Source organism: Filicampus tigris, chromosome 5, assembly GCF_054856515.1.
Source record: "Filicampus tigris isolate MCC_2025a chromosome 5, RoL_Ftig_1.0, whole genome shotgun sequence".
NCBI classification, from domain to species: domain Eukaryota; kingdom Metazoa; phylum Chordata; class Actinopteri; order Syngnathiformes; family Syngnathidae; genus Filicampus; species Filicampus tigris.
The window spans coordinates 7,301,785-7,325,094 of NC_141221.1; the positions used below are offsets into that span (position 1 = coordinate 7,301,785).

At 40.3% G+C, this 23,310-nt stretch overlaps 1 protein-coding gene across 6 annotated transcripts in view; it reads left to right on the top strand.

Moving 5' to 3' along the window:
* Positions 1–23,310, top strand: part of ghra (growth hormone receptor a) — a 39,097-nt gene that overhangs the window by 9,583 nt on the left and 6,204 nt on the right. For 3 of the 6 annotated variants that reach the window (XM_086029801.1, XM_086029800.1, XM_086029799.1), the window contains exons 2-10: positions 2,659–2,780; positions 15,163–15,298; positions 15,393–15,565; positions 15,998–16,176; positions 17,918–18,077; positions 18,183–18,273; positions 18,344–18,413; positions 19,833–20,062; positions 20,853–22,647. In XM_086029801.1, the coding sequence (XP_085885927.1) occupies positions 2,663–2,780; positions 15,163–15,298; positions 15,393–15,565; positions 15,998–16,176; positions 17,918–18,077; positions 18,183–18,273; positions 18,344–18,413; positions 19,833–20,062; positions 20,853–21,552 (1,857 nt within the window). In that variant the 5' untranslated portion in view covers positions 2,659–2,662 and the 3' untranslated portion in view covers positions 21,553–22,647. Of the gene's footprint in view, positions 1–2,473; positions 2,781–15,162; positions 15,299–15,392; positions 15,566–15,997; positions 16,177–17,917; positions 18,078–18,182; positions 18,274–18,343; positions 18,414–19,832; positions 20,063–20,852; positions 22,648–23,310 lie in introns of those variants that run through there. The other 3 variants (XR_015086716.1, XM_086029798.1, XM_086029797.1) reach the window with 2 other exon arrangements.

Here is a 23,310-nt window from a genome sequence, read left to right on the forward strand (position 1 = left end):
AAATCATCCGTACAGTTTTTGTGCAGCTGAAAGCCATTGTGGTTTTCTTTTTTCCCGGACAGTACATAATGCATCAGTTGACATCTTTCTTTTGTTCATCCATTTACAAAAGTGACAGTGAGATAGATAAAACCTAAATGAGCTTGAAGGATCAAAAGAGCTGCTGACTCATTTGGAAAATAATTGTTCTTAAATGGAGCTTCTCTGTCAGGGCAGATGAGTTAATGGCTGGACAACTTTCTGGCTTGAATTCTTGCATTGTATGATTTGGCCTTGTGCGGCTTCTGGAATCCTTCCACACTCACGCCTCCACCACCTCCAGTCTCCCACACATACACACACACATTCAATGATTTATTGCTTTGATTCTTTCATGCAATACTGACAAATTTCTTGCTGTCACTGATATAACAGATATAAAAGGAATACCTTCTTTGTGTTTGTTTTTATTTTTCTTATTTTGGCTTCGTATTTTCTTACGGTGTCTGGACACAAGCTGCAGTGTAAATTTGGAAGTTTGCTCATGCATTAGACAAATCCTTTTTGGATGGCGTGATGTTTGGAAAATGTGTCTCTTTCAGTGACAATACAACATAAAGTTATGTGCCGCTATATTTTTGTCCGCAAACAGTGTCTGTCTACGGTGATAATTAAAGCAGGTTGTATTTCATGTGCTGTGAGAATTAATTGGTCAGTGGCAACTTAAGAGAGTGTGCCTCTTCGTTGTGCTTTTTGGCCTCCCAGAAACAAGTTGCAGCGACACAGCTGTAAATAGCCGTGGGTGTGGGCAGAGTTTGGCCTATATTTGGACTTGACTGATTGAACTCGTCTGTAAGCAGACGCTTATTTACTTGGACCTGGGACGTCTGTCTATATTGATGACTGGTGCTATACAATTACTTTTAACGGCATTGTTTATCAAGAATCGAGTTCCAGAATTACCAGTCATCTCCCAGAGAATGGGCACAGCAAGGACTACATGTTTAAATAGAATATAAGAAGAAGTATGAAATAAGCCTTTGACAGTCCCGTGATGGGAAATTCTCTGTTTAAAGAGTAGCGAAGTAATCAGTAGTGCCGCATAAGGAAGAAACTTTTAAAAATTGGAGGTTCACAAATATCCATTGACAACACCAGGCAATGAGATTAAGCTGCTGTAGTGTATGTGACAACCGAACTTGAATAAAAACATACTCAAAGTACCGTGATTTCTGGACTAAAAAACACATTTGATGTAAAGCCGCAAAATCTAGATTTAGCCACAAAAATAAATTTGCACATACATAGGCCACTTTGTATTAGTACCTGAGGGTCTCCCCATGGGATATTTGCCAAGAAAAAGCTTGCACAGATGGAGTTTTTAAAACTTTCATTTACCTAAAACACGACAGACGTTTTTTCCACCCAAACAATGCCGAACGCAGCTAGTTACACAGTGGCATCCCAGAACCTTTGTCAGATACGATTGTTGCCACACGAGGCCAATTCGCCGACGAGCTTCATCAGGCTGCAGTGCTCATAAGTCCGTGGCAGTGAAGCTTTTGGAAAGCCACTTGTTTCATGTCTGGGAGATGCAGGGGATATCGTTCTATGGCCAGAAATGCTGTCTTCAGTGGCTAGCCTTTAGCGCCTGTCGTGAGTTGCCAGCATTGGTGGGGTCGGTCGCCAAATAATAGAAACGCGGGTCGCACTGCAGAGATGGCTGGATTTATGGCACTCGTTCCCTATGCTCATTAAACTCAACTAAATATGCTTATTTTTTATCTATAGCCTCTAAATTCGCTCCTACAAAGCACATAAACACACAAACAGACTTCCGCATTTCAGGCAGCTCATGTACGTACTCCAACGGCAAATAGCTGATGAATTTTCACGATGAGGGCGGACTCAGGACAGTTTCCTTGGTCCACTATGACGTGTTTGGTAATTTCATTTTAATGTGAATTTCAATCCACATTAAAAGCCACACAGTTCAAATTGTGGGGAAATAAGTAGCCACTTATTGTCCAGAAAATACACACGATCGGTGTTCATTATAGTGAAATAATGAGCTCATTGAGTAACCTCGTGCTATTCACAGTGGAGAGGGACAAATGTCCTGTTTTTAAAGATAGGGATGGAAATTAAAACTTGTCTTTTTAATCCGATTCATTGATTGATTGACAAATTAATTGATTATTAAAATAATCATTCGTTGCAGCCCTACTTGAAATGTACCTCTTCTGTTGGTAGCAAATTGCTTTCTAACTGAAGACTTTGCTTATGTTAAACATACAGTATGTGCTTATACAATGAATGTTATTTTATTTCATTTCATTTCATCCTAGATATGAGACAGCAATGTTTGTGTATAGCATAGAAAATGGTTATGATGATTCACTTAAGGAAATATGTAAAACAGTTGTAATTTGCTGAAAATGCTTAAAGGGTTTTGAAAATGAAAATTGAAAAACCAAAAAATGCACTTTTAGTTGCAGCAGCAAATAAAAGCTTAAAGTGTGAAACGTTTCTCAGATGGAAATAGGCAGCAAGGGAGGAAGGAAGGCGCAAGTGGATTATTTATTTATTTATTTATTTCTACATGGGCGCGCCATCTTGCAGTCCACTTGGTAATTACTGTGTCACTCGTTCACTCTTCTCCTTGTTGCTCTTGACCAGCATCATGGCGGCGTCCTCACCCTCCTCCGGCCTCCTGCTCTTCCTCCTCACGTCCTCCCCGGCCTGGCTTTCATCTCCGGGTTCGGCTTTTGTCAACGACTGGTACCACATGATGCCATCAGGTAGGGGGACGTCCCACTTTCTGGTATTCAGATTCGCAGAACTCAGGTCAAGGCTAAAAGATTAATCTCATGTTGCTGGCTTCATTATAGGGAAGGTCAAGTTATTCGGTTTCTCTGGATCCAAGCGCATGAAATGTAACAAGATCCCAAAAGAGCACGATAAATTACAAACTGATCTGATCTTGAACATGTGAACATGTTTGATTTAAATTGCTGCCCAGTCCGCAGTCTGTTTAAAACTCATTTTGACTTTTCTGCCTATCAACAGCATACACATTGCACATTTTGTTTTCATTTCTTTTGTTTTTTTTAATGTATTTTATTTATATATATATATACAGCACCCTTAATTTGTACTCTTCATTATGTTTTGGGATTTGTTTTATTTAAAATTTTCTATAATGTCATCAGTATGTAAATATTTGAAATTAAACCAGTAATGGGCATTTATTAAACACCTTGAAAAATATTATGGGAGACTTTTTTCAATACCTTTTTTTATATCCATTGTCTTAATGACATATCAATATAATATATTTTTTTCGCATGTGACGATAACATATGGTCTATCATTACAACAGAGTTGTACTGCTTTGAGTGAGGCATGTGGCTTTCATTTTGTCCTTAGCGACAAAATAGGGTTCCTTACCCTGTCAAGGTCTGTGAAACGGACCCTTCCTGGTCGAGGTTATAAGTTTGCATCAGGTTCTAAATAAACAGTCAGCGTGTCAGACTGTCTGCATGTGACTTATTAAACATTAACACACTCGATGAAGGGCAACACTTTATCACGTCTTATGTCAGACGTGAGTTGCAGAATGCTGTGTTTGCGCAGATGCATGTGGAAAGGTTCACCGTTGAGCAAATGCAGCGACTTCCTGATCGATAATAGCGCCGGGGGTAAACACACAGATGGCCCGGGCCACTCTATCAAAGTCCAGGGACTGCTCGATTCGGGGACACGGGGAGGTGGGAGAAACTGTCACTGAGCCAGTTGAAATATTTAGGTGAAAGAATGATGGCATTCTGCATGGGGGTGGGGCGGAGCCTTGTGGTGATTTGATGTTGCCTTGACAACATTGACTCCAGATGCTGATGTTTAGTGGAAGAGCACAGTTCATGCATGTTGTTTCTATAACTACACGAACTCTATTGTTTTTTGATCAAGTGTATTAATGTGTATCTTCATATAACTGCACTAATGTTTTTTCACCACAAAGAGAAATTTCATTTTTGATGTCTCTTTTAATCTAAGAAATAATTATATATGTAAAATAATGTCCTCCAGTATAAAAGACGTGCCCCAATTCATCGCTGCATGTTTCCTCCACTTAAATAAACTTAAAATCTCAGCTCCAAACATGTTCCGTTCAAAAGAAATTAGGGATGAAATGAGTCATCAAGTAATTCAAGTACCTCGATTCAAAACAATACTCTATAACAATTTTTTTTCTGCCTTCGGGTACCTGTTTATTTGGTGTGCGTCGTCCTTAGGCAAGTCAAGCTAGCTGCAGCAGCAATTGTTCATGCTATTCAACAACAAGCCGCAAACATATTGAGATGGCCAATTTCAAAGTAAAATCTTCCCTAATTTTGTTTAAAAATGGTCCAAATCCTCAGAATTCAGCCTCTCACCAGTAAATATTCTCTGATTTTTGTAGAGTAGTCCGTCATGTAAGATGATGTATCTTGGCGTTGAATCAAAATAAAACATTTGCAACAGTAACCAAACCAAACCAGTAACAGAATCTTAATTAATTTATGTTTTTGCATTCTCTGCACTGTCAATTTGAAATAATGTCTTGTTTTTTAATAAATGGATGGAAATTAAAACTTTTTTTACATCTGATTCATTGGTTAATGGACAAAATAATCAACAGATGAATCGATTATTAAGATAATCGTTAGTTGCAGCCAGCCCCATTGCATTTCATTTACCAAGGCTGTACGGGGGCTGAAAAAGTTTGAAAATAACTTTATGATGAAAATAGGCCTTAGAAACGCTTACAAATGTAATAATTACTTTTCAAAGTTTTTGCTACATCAATTGACTGTTTTGGGGATGGTTTAAATTGGGTGGTTAGGTGGAGGACAAATACACAATCCCTTCAAGTACAAATGCGTAGAATACAGATTTGAGTCATTTTCAAATTAGAGAAAATCAATACAAGAGAGGACTCCATGGCCACAGAGGTTGTTATGTTGGTTTAGCTGTCTGTGTGTCTGTTTGTCAGACTCCCTGTTTGGACTCACAGCAAGATTACACAAACTTCACCAGGACAGTTTTCATGGAATTTGTTGGACTCATGTTGCACAGGCGATTGGGGCAATAGAAAAAATAAAAAAAAGGCAAAGCCGTTCATTTTAGTGGTTTGGCTGTTCTTTTATTTTTTGTTCCTTCTGTTATGTTTTTTCTCTCGCTTGCCTCCGTTGAAAGTTAAAAGGGTTTTCCACCATCACATGCTCAGAAGTCCCAATTTTACAATTGGCACAGCACTAAAAGCGACTTGACTTCCGACCACGTCTTCGTTGCTTCACAAATGCAAATTTGCACCTTTGGAACTGTAGGGGGGCCCTATAACAAAACTGTCAAATAGCTGGTTCAAATGCAGGTTTTTCTGGATTGGGCGTTGCACCGTGGAGGTATGAATTTGTGCTCAGGAGTGTACCTTGTTGAGACACACCCGCGCCTGAAAACTATTTATAGTCCGGTGGAAATGTGCAAGGATTCATTAATCAATCAAGTACGACGATTAATCCATGTCTTCAGAGAGCCTGACTGGCAAATTGTGAGGGCTTCAGCGGCCAAGTTCGACAGACTCTCAGCCAAACATGTTTTATCGTTAAGGACAAACTGTTTTAAAATCCAATCCTTTTATTCTTGTAGTCGCGAGGGAATATGGAAGCCAGAGCTATTACTTATGCGTTATGAAATATGGCTGAGCCTTTGCGCTCAAATGGCGCTGAGCGTTTGGAAGAATGTGCTGCGGACATGCTGCTTTTTTAGTTTGTTCTTGGTCAGAACTGCCAAGATGAAATAGTCCTGGCTACTGTGGCTTTTACTGCATGTGGCACGCACAACATATTCTGGTTGCAGATAAATCTTTTTTTTTTTTACAATATTTGAGATGTGAGCTGAAGGTGGATGTATTTGTCACACCCCACTCTGTGAATATTCAAAATAACAGAATAATTTAGGAAGAAACTATTTAAAAGGCAAGTGTGAAAAACAAAAAAAAAATCAATATACCAACCTCTCTACCACAGCATGTAGAAAAACAGTTTCACTTTTTATAGATGGGTTTGTTTTTTATTTACTCAGCTGCAGAGAGGAACAGGCATCTTAAAATGGAGTTTAAATCCAGATAAAAGGAATATTACAGAGAGTATTTTTAGAGAGAATGCAGAGAAACCAAGCAAGTTCTAGTTTATTACAAGCCTGCAATTGGGTTAAGTTTTGAGCAGATTATTCATGAAAGTAACCGAGGGTGATTTGCCATTGGACAAGATAGTCGAGGGGCGGGGAGAATTCAGTAATAGTTGAATGTTTTGTTGTGATTATGGACGGCAGTAATCATTTGTTTTGAAACAAAGTTTTTTGATGGCTCCTGGTTCCTTTGTCCAAGCTAAGGGAGTGCTGAGAGTGACTACGTGATCACGGAGCCCCCACTTGCCTCCAGTGAAAAAAAATTATTTCAACTACCGGTATATAAAATTTGATTTTATTTCGAGTGGTAGAGAAGAAGAGATAAATCCGCATTGTGTGGTTTGAGAGCAAGTGCTTACATGGAACTGTCGTATCGCTTTCTTGCTCTGTATGTTACTTTAGTTATTTTAGTAAACTACTTTATATTTCTTCACTTTGCCTTTAAATGTGTTATTTTTTTGTGAAATGCCATTGAATGTTGTATTTTTAACTAAGTGAAGCACATTGAGCTACCTTGTGTTTGAAATGTGCTATATAAATACAGCTGCCTTTCCTTGCCGTGCCTAAAATGCCATCTTGTAACAAAATATATGGCACTTATGGACAAACTGACTTTTTAAAATTGTATTTATTTATTTTTATGAAAACATGATCAACTAAAACAATCAAAGTCCACTATAGAATCCGGTTGTGGTACAAGCATCGCCAAAACTTTGATTGATTGATTAATTTAGGATTTGGGGGTAAAAGACCCGACAACAGCCCACCTCAGTTTCAGAAAGCCCCACACAATCAGTGAACAATTGTTTACCTTTTCCACCAAATCGTTCACCTTTATTTTCAGACCACCTATTTGTGTGAGACAGGCTTCTCTTCACTTTTCTTTTCCAGAAAGCAGGCCGTTATGTTTCGGATAGCCTGAGCAGTTTTACTTGTTGCTATGCAGCATGTTTAAATGTTAAAAAATAAAATTGTTTGTAATTATTTCAATTTCATGTGTCATTTTGATTGAATAATTTAAGTACTTCTGTTTTATATTATTTGAAAAAGGTTTCAGTCGAATGTCTCTGTCTCTTTATTTTACTTTTATGAACACATGGGCCTACTACGCTACTGTATTTTAACATTGTTCATGATGGTGGCACTTGTAGACCTGGTTAATTTTATTGTTGGTGCTTGGTGTAAAAAAGTTGGAGAACCAGTGCTTGAAACCATCCAAGTATTGTCTGAGTAGCAACTAATTTGACCCCCCCTTAAATTCGTCTTACAAACTGTTACATACCTCGGTGGGTGCTACTGTTTTTGGTTAGCACCAAGTCAACATTCAAATAGACTCTGCTGTTAATTCTTTAATCCACGAACTGAGGATATTCCGAGCTACAGTCTATTTGAGTCTAGGCGCTTATCTGTTGCCAGTTGACAATGGACCCGGTGACACAGGAAAGTACCCCTTAATTGTGTTTTTATCCACTTGTTTCTTAAAATTGATGAGAAAATGAGAAACTTGGGATCCAACTCTTGTTGAATGTTGCAGCTGCATGTGTAAAATTGCTGCAAACATATCTCCACCCAACTGTGCTTTTTCCCTAAACTGCTGCACACTTATCCTTATCTCCAGCTTGCGTCACCTCTCTGATAAGCCCTCAGACAACCGGTGATAACGTTTGGACAAATCCACCGTTGTTCGTTAAATTGGTCTCCATCAATCGCTGCACTGTGCTGGCGTTCCTCAACAAGCGTTAAAGCATCTGTAAACACAACGTCGACACTGATAGGGCGAGCAAACAAAAGCACAGCTTGTGCCTTTCCCAACTTTACGCCTGTCGCATGCAGTCCACCCACGTGCTTTTACCTTTAAGAGACATTTGAGCAAGATGCTATACCGCTCACATGTACCAATTTTTAAAAAGTGAGTTATCCCACAAATGATGAGCAGAGGTAAGCATTCCGTCTGACCGATGGACCGGTCCGTTGAACCGTCAATGACGGACGCGCATTTTGCCGACGTTAGATGATGGACGTGAAAAAAAAAAGATGGACTAAGCATAGACTGAAGTGGATATTCATCCGTCTGTATAATCTACACTAAACTGGTCAAGTCCAAACGGACCTCACAGTCCATTATTGACGGACTCCCGTTTTGCTGAAGAGAGACGGAAACATGACCCAGATTGCATTAACTGTGTATATACAGCAGGTGGCGGTATGCACCAAAGAGAGAATCATGTGTTTGGCAGGCTGAACATCCATTATCCAAATCGCTTTTCTAAGAAGTAATAAAGTACCAGTAGGTTTGAATACAGAGACCATTTTACAGAGAGGTTCTTGTGAGTTAAGTTTTACATTTCAGTTTTTATTTTTGGAAAGAGTGGGGTCAGGAGGTTGTGAAATGGTATTTTTCAGGCACACACTCCATTTCACAAGGTGGCAGTAATGCACCAAAAGTTGTTTGCCTACCGCTAAAAGACAGAAGATGAAGAAGCTGAATTTGAAGAAAAAAAAACATTCATTTATTGCAATTTCTTCTATATTTCAGTTTGCAAGAACTAGGAACCATTTTAATCCACCAGAGTAGTACCTTTGGCAACAATGTGACACGGGATTCTGGTTAAGCTCAGCAGAAATTAACCATTTTAATAAAATCGATTCAGATAATGAATGGATGGATTTGATAGATGGATTTTTCATCTGTTGGAACGTTTTCTTTTTTTGGATTGACAATAGACAGACTGCAGACCTTTGATGTTTGCTGGCGGAAGCGCAGCTAAAATAACATGACGGACTTACCCATAGACGATTACAGTTTGGTCCGGCTTGAAAAACAGACGGATTGACGGATGACGGACGGGTGCCCAGGCTGCTGACGGATGACGGACTGGCAAACTTTAGTAAAATGCCCACTTCTTATGATGAGGGAAACCTAGGCACGTTTTTATACTGACTGTACTTTTAGTGGGTAGTACTCGAGATGATCAACAATATCTCCATTGACAATCGTGAGTGTCCTTGCCTTCATGCAAAGTCTTTTAGGTACAAAAATTGAATAACGGTTCACCCTCTACCATTGTCTGTCTAGACTGTTTCCTGAGCAGATTGTAGAGGAAAAATCTCTCTTAATGCATCCCACACTACAGGATAACCACTCAAGAAATATCTTTTTTTTAAGATTTGAACAATCAGACCTTTGCCAACTTTGACTAAATGGTTGGAAAAATGCTCAAATTTGGCACAATTGTCGGTATGTGCGTACCCACATTAGGTTCAGTTTCTTAGCTAAATATGGAACAAAAAATGGTGTTTGTTTTTAACAGTTTTGGAACCTGGAATCCATTGTATACGGGTCTCAGAGTGACGGTTTTTGCAAAACAACTGTTATTGTTGCATCTAAACTGTCATCTGTGATAACGGGGGACAAAATGTGCTCAGTACTACGTGTGTAAGTGTCTGTGTAAGTAACAATCTAAATAACAATGGGGGCTACAGCATTGTAATTTATTATCTTATAGCACCTCAACACGTGGAGCCAAATTCCAAGTGGCATTGCTAACTTCTGGCCTGGCGTGCACATTACAACATATTTGTCACTTTTGTGTCTGTATGTGAAACATCCAAAAATGCAAAGAAAAAAGTCTTCTCAATTTGATCAGGTTGTTGTCCTATAAACATACTCTTAAGTGTTTGTGCTTCAGTCCTGGTAATAGAGGACATTTGGAGACGGATCGTTTTATTTCCAAGTGTCCGGTTAGCGGTTGCTTTTTTTTTTTTTTTTTTCTTTCCTCAACCTCCACCCTCTGTTTGTCAGGCCTAATGATTGATGCTGTTGCATGACTCTGTGTTCCAAACCACAGAGGTGGTAACCAGCGGCAACCACAGACACGGTCACTCCACCCGGCCTGTGCACACATTTCCACAGAGACGAGTTCTGGGTGTGTGCAGCAATTGCAAAGTTAAAAAAAATATACAAAGGGGTGCTAAACTAGAGAAAGTGGCTAATCAAACAGTACTCAAAGACAGAAAATTCTGAAAAGGTTAAACAGAAATGGACTGAGGAATTCGATACACTTCGAACACGTAGGCAAACTATATCCCTCATCAGCAATCATCAACCCTCCACCATTCCAGGTTGTGAGCACAGTTAGGTAGAAAAGTTTGTAAAATAACCTTCTGAAATCCCTGCAGTTCAGTTGAACGCGACAAATAGAATATCTCATAAAATCCCGTATTTTTGCGCTCCAACAAAACCAACCCATGTTAGTTAAACTGAATAGATTTTTCTATTATTGTTGCGATTGATAGATAAAATAAACACAAAAACAAGTATTTTTTTCTACCTATGAAAGGTAATCCCACACAAATAGAATTATTATTGTCACGTTCAATCTTTGTCAAAGAATGTCACAAAAGAGAGAGGCGGCGACGATTTCAATTTAGAAGTAGAAGCAATGACGCAATGTATGTACACACACACATGCAGAGAGAATGCAAAAAGTTTGGCAATAAAACGCAATGGTATTGCATTATAAAGCAATCTCAAATATTCTCATGGTGTTCCCTGGTGGGCTGCGGTCTAGTGACCGACGTGATGGGGTTGGCAGCTAAATGCTATCTTGCTTGAACAGTTGTAAACAATTCAACGCACTCACGATACTCCGAGCCGGTAGGTGGATGTGCATAAGAAATTAGCTATCTTATGATCTTGAAATAATGTCATGCACGGATGATTTTTTTATTCATTTTTTTGCCGGCCGTGGCGGGGTGCGTGTAGGGGGCCGGACTGATGGAATGTAAGGACAGAAGTGTTTTAAAAGCACAAGGACGGATGGGGGCAGAGGAAGATATTTTTTTATGAATAAGGACAGAGGGACGAGGATGGAAGGGTACCCAGGTCGTGGACGGAAGACGGAGGACAAACCGGCAAAAAAGGATAAAGTGCCCATCCCTGCACACAAGCATAGACATACTCGCGCGCGCGCGCACACACACACACACACACACACACACACACATATGTTTGGGTTGACTTCCCTTTTAAATGGGGGCCCACCCACTAATAGATGCCCTGCTCCCATTAATCACCGGGTAAATCATCTCTTTATCCTCATCCTCAAATAGATGCCTCGCTTTTCTCAAAGTTAAAAATTGCGTTTAGTCACTGTAAAGATCTTAGTTCATGTATACACAATCATTAACACGCGGACGTGGCATATTTATCTGCTGTGGGCCTGTGGCTATTTGAACTCGGTTGCTAACCAAAACAATGGCACTTGTATAGGCATGAAAACAGATTAGTTATGATTGCCTTATGGTTCAGTAGAGTTATTGTAATAGGGCCAATGTGACAGTGGTGGGGCCCTCTCTTGGATTGCCCTCCACTCCCATCAACCCCCAAGGCATTTCATCCCTGGCAATTGGACAGTGGTACTTTAATGTTCTTCATGGGCTTTTGTTTTGAAGGTGTAAGTTCACATGCATGTTAACAATTATTTATATCACCTGTTTAAATTGCCTTGTTTTTATCGTGTTGCAAGGCCTCTTCGGGACCTTTTAATCTCTTTGTGTTTGTCCTCGTAATTCATACTTGTTCAAATCTTCCATTCTGTCCCATTCCTCCTAAATGTCCCAGAATGTGTAATCTACTAGTAAGCATCTGTTACCGAACTGTACTGCACAGACGAAACATATCTTTTTGCTTTCTGCTACATAAATGGAAGACCGTACCCATAAAAGATCATGCAAATAAAAAAAGGAATATCATGGCCACCTTTTAAAAATCATATTTCAAGTAGTTCGGTCAGCTAAAGTACACACATTTTCTCCTATTCCATCGACGTGACGTCTTCGTCAAGTTTTTTTTTGTTTTTTTTGCCGATGTGCCATTAACCTCATGTTTAACTAGAATCTGCAAAATGAGCTGGAAGAAGAATATTATTTACGGCGGCAGCGCCTCATTCGCTACCACGGACCATTTCACAATATGGCGACTGATGTAGCCCGCCTGTGGCGAGAAAAGTGCCTCAATTCGGCCTTTCAAAGTTTGGCCCTTAATGGGTAAAAGGCAACATCTAGGATGAAAAGTGGTTTCCTGGCTCCACAACGCATAAATGGACGAGATCAGGAATGGGCAACTTAAATGCTGGAGGGGGCCACGATTTTTCTTCAGTGCTAGTGAGGGACCACAGAGGACCACACACTTTCAAACCAGATGTATAACAAAAATGCTCTTTTAAATATGGACTGTATGCGTCATTGCAACATAGCTGTTGTGAAATGCGCTATATAAATACAATCGTATTGTATTGTATTTTATACTCTATGTGTGTAGATAGATAGATAGATTTTTTTTTTTTTTTGGTGACAATCAAGTGCTTCAAAGGTGTGGCCCATGGGCCGCCAGTTGCTCATCCCTAGTGTGGATGTACAACTAGATATGATAATGGTCTGTATAAAGGGATGAGAATTTTGATGTCCATTTTCATGCAGACAGTGGAACTTCTAAGGCCACAAATATCTGAATTCCACCTAGTAATGCAAAGGGTTGGAACATTTTCAGAAAGTGGAAGTTAAAATGGGAGAATTAGGGAAATCTTTCAGATTGGACACTTTCCATGGGGATTATGGAGCTATTTTCACATGATTTATTGGGCACCTCTTTTTTGTAGCCGTCCAAGCATCTCCTGTGGATCAGAGTTTTCACAATGACTACACTCCACAAACTCCACTTTGCTCCATCAAAGTGGAGATTGTCTCATAGTCTCCTCTTTAAAACAATGTGTCTCCTCACCTAGTAAATTTCAATGCAACCAACCTCCTGGACCAGTCATTTTGTATGAACCTCTATTAACTTCTTGTGAAAACAGGTTCAGCAAGCTTGCAAGGTGTTGACTGCAACCGCCATCCCCACAGATTACCCTGTTTAAACTCGGACTAAAGTCGACATTAAAGTCACGTTGTCACATCATGACAAGCAGTAATTTGTGAGAAGACTTTGTAAGAAAAAAAAAAAAAAAAGGCTGTCTGCGTCGGTTGAGTGCTTAGCAGGATTAAAAGCGAGAATTTCAAGCGTCTCCTCTGAAACACATCCAGAGCCATGTTCCAAAAATGCTACTTTGTGCTTCTTTTGCACTCAACTACAACCGTGACAGGATATCAATATAAATCATATTTTTGTATAATTTACTGCGAATACACCAAAGATTATTCCGATAGTTTGTACACTGTTTTTGTAGTCTGCGGGACCTTTGGTGTTGGTAGCTGGAATTTGTTAGAAGAGAGAAGGAGGGGATCGCAAAGCCCTGTGAACCGCAACTTGCAGACGACAAAGGGGGGCGGTCCAACCGGGGGAAGGTGGGCATGACGGAGGGTGTGTGGCGTAGCGGACAGGAATGTAGTGATTTATGAGATTATCCAGGCATCGAACCGAGTTTAAGCAGTTAAATGAAATTACAAGTGTGGAAATATCAGGGGGATTTTTTGATTTTCCTCATTGAAATGAAAAGAAATGCCATTAATAGATTTCAGCCTTCCCCAAAAAACGAACAAACATTTTTGTAATGTGTATTTCAAAGAGGAAGTCACACCAAACATATTTTTTTCAAGAATATGTTCTATGCAGGCCCACTAGTTGAAACAAGGCATTCCGATAAATTTTTCGTTTGTGGAATAAGAGTTAATCCACCTGTTTATAAGGCTTCCCCGGGGGCGGCCATTTTGTCACTTCTGTCGACTGAAAATGACATCAGAGTTGCGCTGGGCTCCGGTAACGACCAATCACGGCTCACCTGTTTTCTGAAGCTGAGCCATGATTGGCTGAGAAGTGACAAAATGGCCGCCCCCTGAGATGGTTAAAAACGGGTGGATTTTGCTGCTTAACTCATATTCCACAAACGCAATATTCAATATCAGAATGCCGTGTTTAAACTTGAGTGCCTGCATAGAACCTATTGAAAAAAATAGCCTTGTGTTGACGTTCTCTTTAATAAGGAAAATAGGGCATTATGTTTTATTCTATAAAAATATCTAGTAACAACATTATTATGTAGAATGCACAGAGTTCAACAGATGTCGCTTCAAACTTATCGTGTAACGAGGAATTTTTGCCGTTATTAATTAATATCTACGGCACAGAGATCATGAATTGCCTGTATTTTGTGAGTTGTTGTTTTTTTTATTTTGGGCAGGAAAACTGAGAAATTGTAGTGCTGATTCTTTGTTAATTCTGCCTAGCAGCGAATGACTTCATAGAAATGACCAGGAAATGATTTGTTGCGCTATATTCCTGCACATGCTGGTTGTCTAAAATGTATTTTCATAAATCATAACCTAGCCTATATTGGGCTGTGTTGTATATACATAAATTTACAAAAAAAGTACATCAGACATTAAGAGGGTACTGTCCTGGTAGCCTAATGCCAATCGTTGCGTTAATGCTGTTTTATCTTCTTCAAGTGGCATTTCCGATGCGTTTTGCAATGTTTTTGTGTTATGTATGACATGTTTGTGTTCCTACCCGTGTGTGATTTATGCAAGCTGTGGCCACCAAGCCCTCACTTGCTTATTAATGGCTGCAACAAAGCCCACTGCTCTCCACTTGATGAGAAACTGTGCGGCGGCATCAAGTTTATGTGCGCGCGTGTGTGCGCGTGTGCTTGAACAAAGACATATGTCATAAAAGGCCCAGTGAGTGAAATACTTGCCAATCTATGTCTTTCAATGAGGTGTTTTGGCACTTGCATTGGTTGACAGGAAAATAATGCCGCTTTGAATCAGGGTGAGATGCATGCTGAAACTTTCAACTCAACAAATCATCGTCATCATCATCGTCAGATTTGCCCGTATGTTCTCTCCCAGCAACTGGCAGCGAAAAATATCATTATCTTTGTAGTTAATGGAGGTGAATAAAATTGATTTTTCTTTTTGATTTATTTATTTATTTTTTCTTGTCATTGTGTGCCTCAGCTCCTGTTGAACCTCACTTCACTAAGTGTACATCCCGAGACCAGGTGACATTCAGCTGCTGGTGGAGTCCCGGCAGTTTCCACAACCTGTCGGACCCTGGAGCACTGAGGGTCTTCTATCAGATGCGCGTTATTGAGTGAGAGTAGTGCCCCCACCCCCCAAAAATTACTCCTAAGCAACATATCTGCGGCTGACATGATTTTTTTTTTTTCATTTATTCCTGCTTTCAGCTCCTCCAACAAGAATGAATGGAAAGAGTGTCCAGAGTATTTCCATTCGAGGCAGGAGTGCTTCTTTGATAGAAACCACACAGCCATTTGGACCACCTACTGCTTGCAACTGCGCAGCCGAGACAACATTACCTATTTCAACACGGACGACTGCTTCTCTGTGGAAAACATAGGTTCGTAGCAAACATAATAGATTTTCTGTCTAGAACTTCCTTTTAAGCGCACAATGATCATTGAGCATCCTACATATTCTTTTTAAAGCGGAAATCAATCGAAACTTTTTTTTTTCTCCAGAATATTTTCTATGCATGCCCACTAGTTGAAACACAGCATTTCTGATTAATATTGCGTTTGTGGAATATGAGTTAAGCAGCAAAATCCACCCGTTTTTAACCATCTCAGAGGGCGGCCATTTTGTCACTTCTGTCGACTGAAAATGACATCACAACTGCTCAGGGCTCAGATAACAACCAATCATGACTCAGCTTCCAAAAAACAGATGAGCTGTGATTGGTCGTTACCTGTGACCAATCACAAAAATGTGAATAAATTTGTATTTGTTATTATTATTATTTATTTATTTATCAATTCTTATTTCCTGGCAGTGCGTCCTGACCCTCCAGTGTCCCTCAACTGGACCTGCCTGAATGTGAGTCCCTCCGGGCTCAGTTACGACGTCATGGTGACATGGGAGCCGCCCCCCGCTGCAGACGTCACAGTGGGCTGGATGAACATTGTCTACGAGGTCCAGTACAGAGAGAAGAACAGCACCGCCTGGGAGACAGTGAGTCGTCTCTCTCTCTCTCTCTTTTGTAAATTCCACAACACTTCTTGAAAACAAAATAAATAAAGTCGGTGCAACATGTGTGCACTCCAACCTTAAAGTGGAAGATCAAATCAGGACAAGTAGTTTCATTTTTCCTTCCCCTAAAGCCACTGGAAGCCTGAGCAAGGCCTCCTGGGAAAACAGGCTTACTGGAGGAAGTCTAGGAAGGGAGCTAGCGCTAGGTTTAGAGGTCATGTCATATCTGCCTGGTTTGCTAATCTCAGCAAATAAATCTTTCTCCAACTGTGTACCAGTAAATCTGAAACCTCTGGAAATGTAACAAATACGCACTCACTGGCCACGAAATCCGGTATAGCAACTGAGACTGTACATGCATCAAAACGGCGTCAATATTCAGATCCATTTGAAAAATTGGAATATAGTAGAAAGTTGATTTTTCAGTTCAGTTCAATTTAAAATGTGAAAGTGTTATACTGCATTATACAGACTGATTAAACGCATAGGCCATGGGGTCAAAGTCATTTTCGTCGCGGGCCACATCGTAGTTCTGGTTTCCTTCGGAGGGTCGTTGTGTCTGTGAACCCAAATAAATGTATGATGGTCTCATATAACATATACACATCAAAATGCTGAATAACTACAGTAGATTTGAAGTCAGGTCAGTAAAAACTGTTTGTTATTTTAAAGGGGAATTGATAAAAAAAATATTATCATAAGTGAAGACAATTAGCAGTTTTGGTATTCTAGCAAGAAACATGAAATCCACGCACATAATTTGATTTTGCGGGCCACATTAAATGTTGTGGAGGACCAGATAAGCCCCCTGGGCATTGAGTTTCACACCTGCGGCATAGGCAAATACTTTTCAAAAGGCCAATTCTAAAACCGTATTAATGTATTAACGTAAATCATTGTGATTGTTTCTTATGTCATCTAATTTGAGATGGTTAATTTGATGTTTTGTTTTGTAGAATGATTCAAATTATTAATGATTCTCTATATATTATACTCTATGGGTTTCACTTTTTGGATTGAACCACTGAATAAATTGAGTTTTTCACAATATTCACATTCACTTATTCACAATCCACAACCAAGTAATAAACTTGCATCCGTTGAAATATAACAATGGATTTATTTGGGGCTAATCAAAATTCAACATTATGTCTGTCAGTTGGAGATGTTTATGATTGTTCGGCCTTGGTGCAGGTCTGCTCTTTACTGAGTGCTGTTTGTTCCGTATAGGCCCTTTTTACCATTACATAACACGTACTCCCAAGTGGCAGTAGATGGAGATGCTAAATTACTCAAAAACAACCCAACCAAACATTTCATTCCTAAAATGTATTCCACAAATGTGATGATTGAAGTTTGGTTCCCAGTCTCTCCACTCCACCATATTCTCTGGTCAGCTGTTTACGATTGCACTCGATTTTTCCTCTTTACCCAATGGTTCTGATCAATTACTTCTTTTTTTTTTTTTTCTTCAAGAAATCAAAAAACAAACTAAACCTTTTAGGATATATCTGGTGGCACGACCTCAAACACAACACATTTTATCAAGGTTTCAGTTCAGTTTGTTTTCAGCTCAGGTCAGCGGTAGCCACCCACTTTTCTGCCACCTGGAAGTACCCTGGCGCCTATTATTGACAAACATGACTTTCTCTACACTATATTTGTGCATCATTACATTGTGCAAAATGACCTAATCTCTGTTATAATTGTGTGTGGTCTTCAGCTGGAGGTTCAGCTGCAGCCTCAAACCCAGCAGACAATCTATGGACTTCATGTAGAAAAAGTATACGAGGTGCACATCCGCTGCAGGATGAAGGCCTTCACCAAGTTTGGAGATTTCAGTGAATCTGTCTTCATTCAAGTGTCCGAGAGTCCCAGCAAAGGTAACGTGTTCCACACATTTTTGTGCATTTGTTGTTTTGTGCCCTTGTGTGGAGTGTAATGCATTGTATTGATGTTTTTCTTTATATTTCTGTTCATCTTTGTAGACGCATTTTCCCTGCTCACATTGGTTATTGTTTTGGGAGTCGTGGCCGCCATCATACTCATCATGTGGATTGTTGTCTCACAGCAGCACAGGTAGGAACTCAAACGCGCACACGGAGAAGATATTTTTGTCTTTCGTAAAATGGGATTGCTGTCTTTGCAGATTAATGGTCATTCTCTTGCCACCGGTTCCTGCACCAAATATTAAAGGCGTGGATCCAGAGCTGTTAAAGGTACTTATGTTTGTATTATTAACGCTATTTATTTTGGAATCGTAACTATTGCGTGTGTGTGTGCATATACATTATGGCAACCATATTGTGCCATAGGAAACAGTTTTAAAGTCCCTGTAATGTGAAAATTTAAAAAAATTGACACGCCACAGAGAAGGGTTTTATTGAAAACCCAGCCGAATTTGAATGATTTAAAAAAAAACGCCAAATCTTTAAAGTGGGAAATCAACCCAAACATAATTTTTTCAAGAATATGTTCCCAGCAGGCCCACTAGTTGAAACATGGCTTTCTGGTTAATAGTGCGTTTGTGGAATATGAGTTAAGTAGCAAAATCCACCCCTTTTTAGCCATCTCAGGGGGCGGCCATTTTGTCATTTCTGGCGACTGAAAATGACATCACAACTACTCAAGGCCCAGGTAACGACCAATCACGGCTGACCTGTTTTCTGAAGCTGAGCCGTGATTGGTCATTACATGATCGTTTTCAGTCAACAGAAGGGACAAAATGGCCGCCCCCAGAGATTCCTAAAAATGGGTGGATTAACTCTTATTCCACAAACCCAATATTCATCAGAATGCCGTGTTTCAACTAGTGGGCCTGCTGGGCTTGAATTAAACATATACTTGAGAAAAATATGTTTGGGTTGACCTCTCCTTTAAAATGAGGTTTCAAAAATACTCAAAAATCAAGTCATTCTCACCCCTCTCAAATGCTGCGGGCGTGTCCACTAAATGTGCTGAAACTCCACCCCACTCATATACCACTGCTACCGCCTGGAAAAATTGCTGCTTTTTAAGGCACAGGTCTAGCTATCTTGCTAACGTCACAACTCCAAAGTGAGTCATGCAATACAGTTTTAGTTATGCCCAAAAATCAGGAAACCCAAAATAATGAAAAACAGTTTAATGCTATATCGCCACAACAGAGGACTACATACTTTAGTTCTCAGTCTTTGCATGTTTCCAGAAATTATCTTCAAACACCTCCAGAAACAAATATCTTAATTTGTTTTGAAGGGTCTTTAAGATCTCCAACCCCTCAGCAGAAAGTTAACAAGAAACATAAAAAATGTTATGTAAGCCCTGTTTTTTTCAATAGCATTTTTATTAACATGCTGGTATCATTGTTCATCACAACGCCCACTTCCCCTCACCACATCACTCGCTGTTTGTTTTCCTGCTATTAAAGCAAAAAAAAAAATTTAAAAAAATAGATTTGATTGATTATAATACAAACAAGCGCTTTTGGAGAGCTCTGTTTATAATTGTGAGCAATGAAAACACGTCTGAATTCATCATTGTGCAGCTATGACTCTAAAATCATAATAATAAGCACTTTGTAATATATTTGCTACACCCTAGTATTGGATCTCGTTTGATTTTGCAAGTGTACCTAATGTCATTTTTTTTCCTTGTAGAAAGGGAAGCTGGATGAGCTAAACTTCATCCTGGGCGGTGGCGGTCTGGTTGGCGGCCCCACGTATTCGCCAGAATTTTACCAAGATGAGCCATGGGTGAAATTCATCGTGGTGGACGTGATGGATCCCGACACTGGCGAGAAAGAGGACAACCAGGCCTCGGACACCGAGAGGCTGCTGGGGGGCTCTCAGCCTGGCAGACACAGAGCGGGGTGCTCCAACAGCCTCAGGTACTGCTTGTGTTTTGATCAACAATGAAACCTCAGTCAGAGTTATACAATTTGGGGAAAAATCAGACCTCCAAAAGCAATGATTCTCAAACTTTTTATACCAAGAACATCCTCAAAAATACTTCTCTCCTCGTAGCACTATGATGAAAAAGATTAAAAAACAGTAGCATACTAGGGCCAAGTGCTCTAGTAAGCCACTATAACATTATGCAGTGTTGAAAGAACTGTGCTTAAATAACAATTAAATGATATATGTTGTATTATATAAATTATATGTATTTTTAGATAAAAATTGTAAAAGTAAAAGTTGATTTTTTTTTTCCAGGAAAAAAGGAGTCACAATTAGTGTAATAATGTTGTGATGCAGTGAAAGCGTTTTTGCAATTTTTTTAGTAAGATGTTTGTTGTATCTTTACTTTGCTTATGTGAAGCACATTGAGTTACCTTGTGTATGAAGTGCGCCATCTTCTAACAAAACATACGGCACTTATGGACAAACGTTCTTAAGTGGTTCGTAAATTATCGACTCAAATTGCCTTTCATATTAATTCATGGTTCATTTGCCTTTATTTCATCCTAGACCAAAATAAATCTGATAATGATTATTGTAATATCAATTAATTTATTGCTTGTATTTTTTTTTTTTAAATACATGGGGAGCGGACCTTGAACAAAAGAATTGCATATTAAATCGCAATCGCAATATTGGGGGACGGATCACAGTTCGATTATGTTTGTAAATTGTTGAGCCCTAACTTGTTAACATGCATCTATGCTCCTCACCCATCAGCTTTCCTGATGATGGCAGCAACAGCGACTGCGCTCACGACCCGAATGGTGCCGATGAAGACGGCGCCGTGCTGACGACCACGCTGCTGCCGGGCCAACCCGACGACAGAGAAGCCTGCCTCTACGTGGACTCGGAGCGAGGGGAGAGGCCCCCGCCGCCCTCTCAAAGCGGTGGTCCTCAGACTTGGGTCAACACGGATTTCTACGCCCAGGTCAGCAACGTCATGCCTTTCGGGGGTGTGGTGCTGTCTCCCGGCCAGCAACTGCGAACCCAGGAGGTTGGCCCGGCCTCCATCGAAGACGCGAAGAAGGCAAAGAAAGACTGTGAGGAGGAGAAAAAGCTAAAGGAGCTTCAGTTTCAGCTCCTGGTTTTGGAACCGGATGGCGAGAGCGACACCCGGCAGATGATCCCCCCGCCTTACTGCTCCATGCCCGACGAGAGCTACCAGCCCGGCGAGCCTCGGCCGACCGAAGCCTACCAGTCGCCTTACGTCTCTCCCGACTCCCCCCAGGCGCAGCTCTTTGCCCCCGTGGCGGACTACACGGTTGTACAGGAGCTAGACAGTCAGCGCCGTGTTCTGCTCGACCCGCCTCCCGTCCAGTCGGCGCCGTCGTGCCTGTCACAGCACCCCGTCAAAGCCCTCCCCGCCATGCCTGTGGGGTACGTCACCCCAGACCTGCAGGGGGCACTCTCGCCTTGAACGCAACACGTTTAGACCAAGAAGTTAACCGACTCTTGCCGCAGGCCGATTTGACTCGCGGCAAGCCGGGAGGGGAGTTGAACTTGCGTCCGCTGTCTTACATCCGCGCCGCCAAAATGTATTTCATGCGCTTCGTGTTCTGTTTCCTTGCAAACGACAGAGGAGAGACATTTTTAAAGAAACAATCAGTTTGACGCTTGTCATGCGTATCTTTAGGGAATTGACGAAGTCTTAACAGTGCAGAGAGAAGCACACTTTTCCTGGCTTTCAAGTCGGCAGAAGAAGAAGCATCTGCCATTGTTTACTAAATAGTGTACATTAATTGGCACAACTTTATAATGTGTGCTTACAAGAAATGTAGAACTATTAATATTCTGCTCAAACAGAGCAAGAAGCTATGACATTTTTTTTATTTTGCTGCAAAAGTGCATCACATCGTATCTGTAATAGTGTATTATTCATTTACTGGCCAAATTTTGAGTTAGTGACTTTTTATTTGTGAATTTTTTGCTGGAAATGAATGAAAACTGCCATTGTGCTCAATAGAAACGAACAATACGACAAGTGATCCAGTCAAAAAGCTTGTGTGATATCCAGCTAAAGGATACTCATAAATCATCTACTTTCTATCACACTTGTCCACATACCTATCCCAGCTGACTTTGGCCAAAAAGTGGCAATCGAAGCCGAAAGCTTTACATTTAAAATGTGGACAGGGTATGAATAACATTGGGCTTGAGTGTATTTACAGATGAACACACACGTACATCATTTCGTCATAGTAACTGTGATAAACAAGCTTCTACGCGACGTCATGGCGCCTTGCGGGAGACCGTCGTGAGGAGTTCAGAGACACTAAGGAAATTGCCATTGAGGCTGACCAAAGGGAAAGCATAAAAAGCAGTTCATGGATAGGAATGAGTTTTCCTCTTTGATCCCGGCCTCGTTTAGGGGAAGTCATCCCAAACATATTTTTTTCAAGAATATGTTCTATGCAAGCCCACTGGTTGAAACGAGGCATTTTGATTAATATTGCGTTTCTGGAATAAGAGTTAAGCAGCAAAAGCCACCCGTTTTTAGCCATCTCAGGGGCGGCCATTTAGTCACTTCAGTACACTGAAAATGACATCACAAATGCTCAGGGCTCAGATAACGACCAATCATGGCTCAGCTTCAGAAAACAGGTGAGCTGTGATTGGTCATTATCTGAAACCTGAGCGTTTGTGATGTTATTTTCAGTGGACAAAAGTGATAAAATGGCTGCCCCCAGAGAGGGCTAAAAACGGGTGGATTAACTCTTATTCCATAAACGCAATATTTATCAGCATGCCTTGTTTTCACTAGTGAGCCTGCATAGAACATATTCTTGAAAAAATATGTTTGTGTTGACTTCTACTTTCATTTAATTTTACTCACAGGAATGGTATAAGCTGTACTTTAAAACAGAAGGATTGCTTTCTACACCATAGGAACTGTAGTAACAATACTTTGAAAGCTGCTGTACATGTAGCAGACACACACACACAATAACAACCAATACCAGCTCAACTACAACTACATATATCTTACAATGTTATTTGAAATGTTTTCATATACTGTATGTTTATGTCAAATAATTCAGGGATGGCAAATGGATTGAGTCGAAAGAATATGAAGGTGTGTCATTAGGTGTAACTCAACACAGTGTTAACAACCGCTCTTTCTACGGTTGTGTTAAGTGCTTGTCGGACCTGTGTTGATGTATGTTTAACTAGTAAT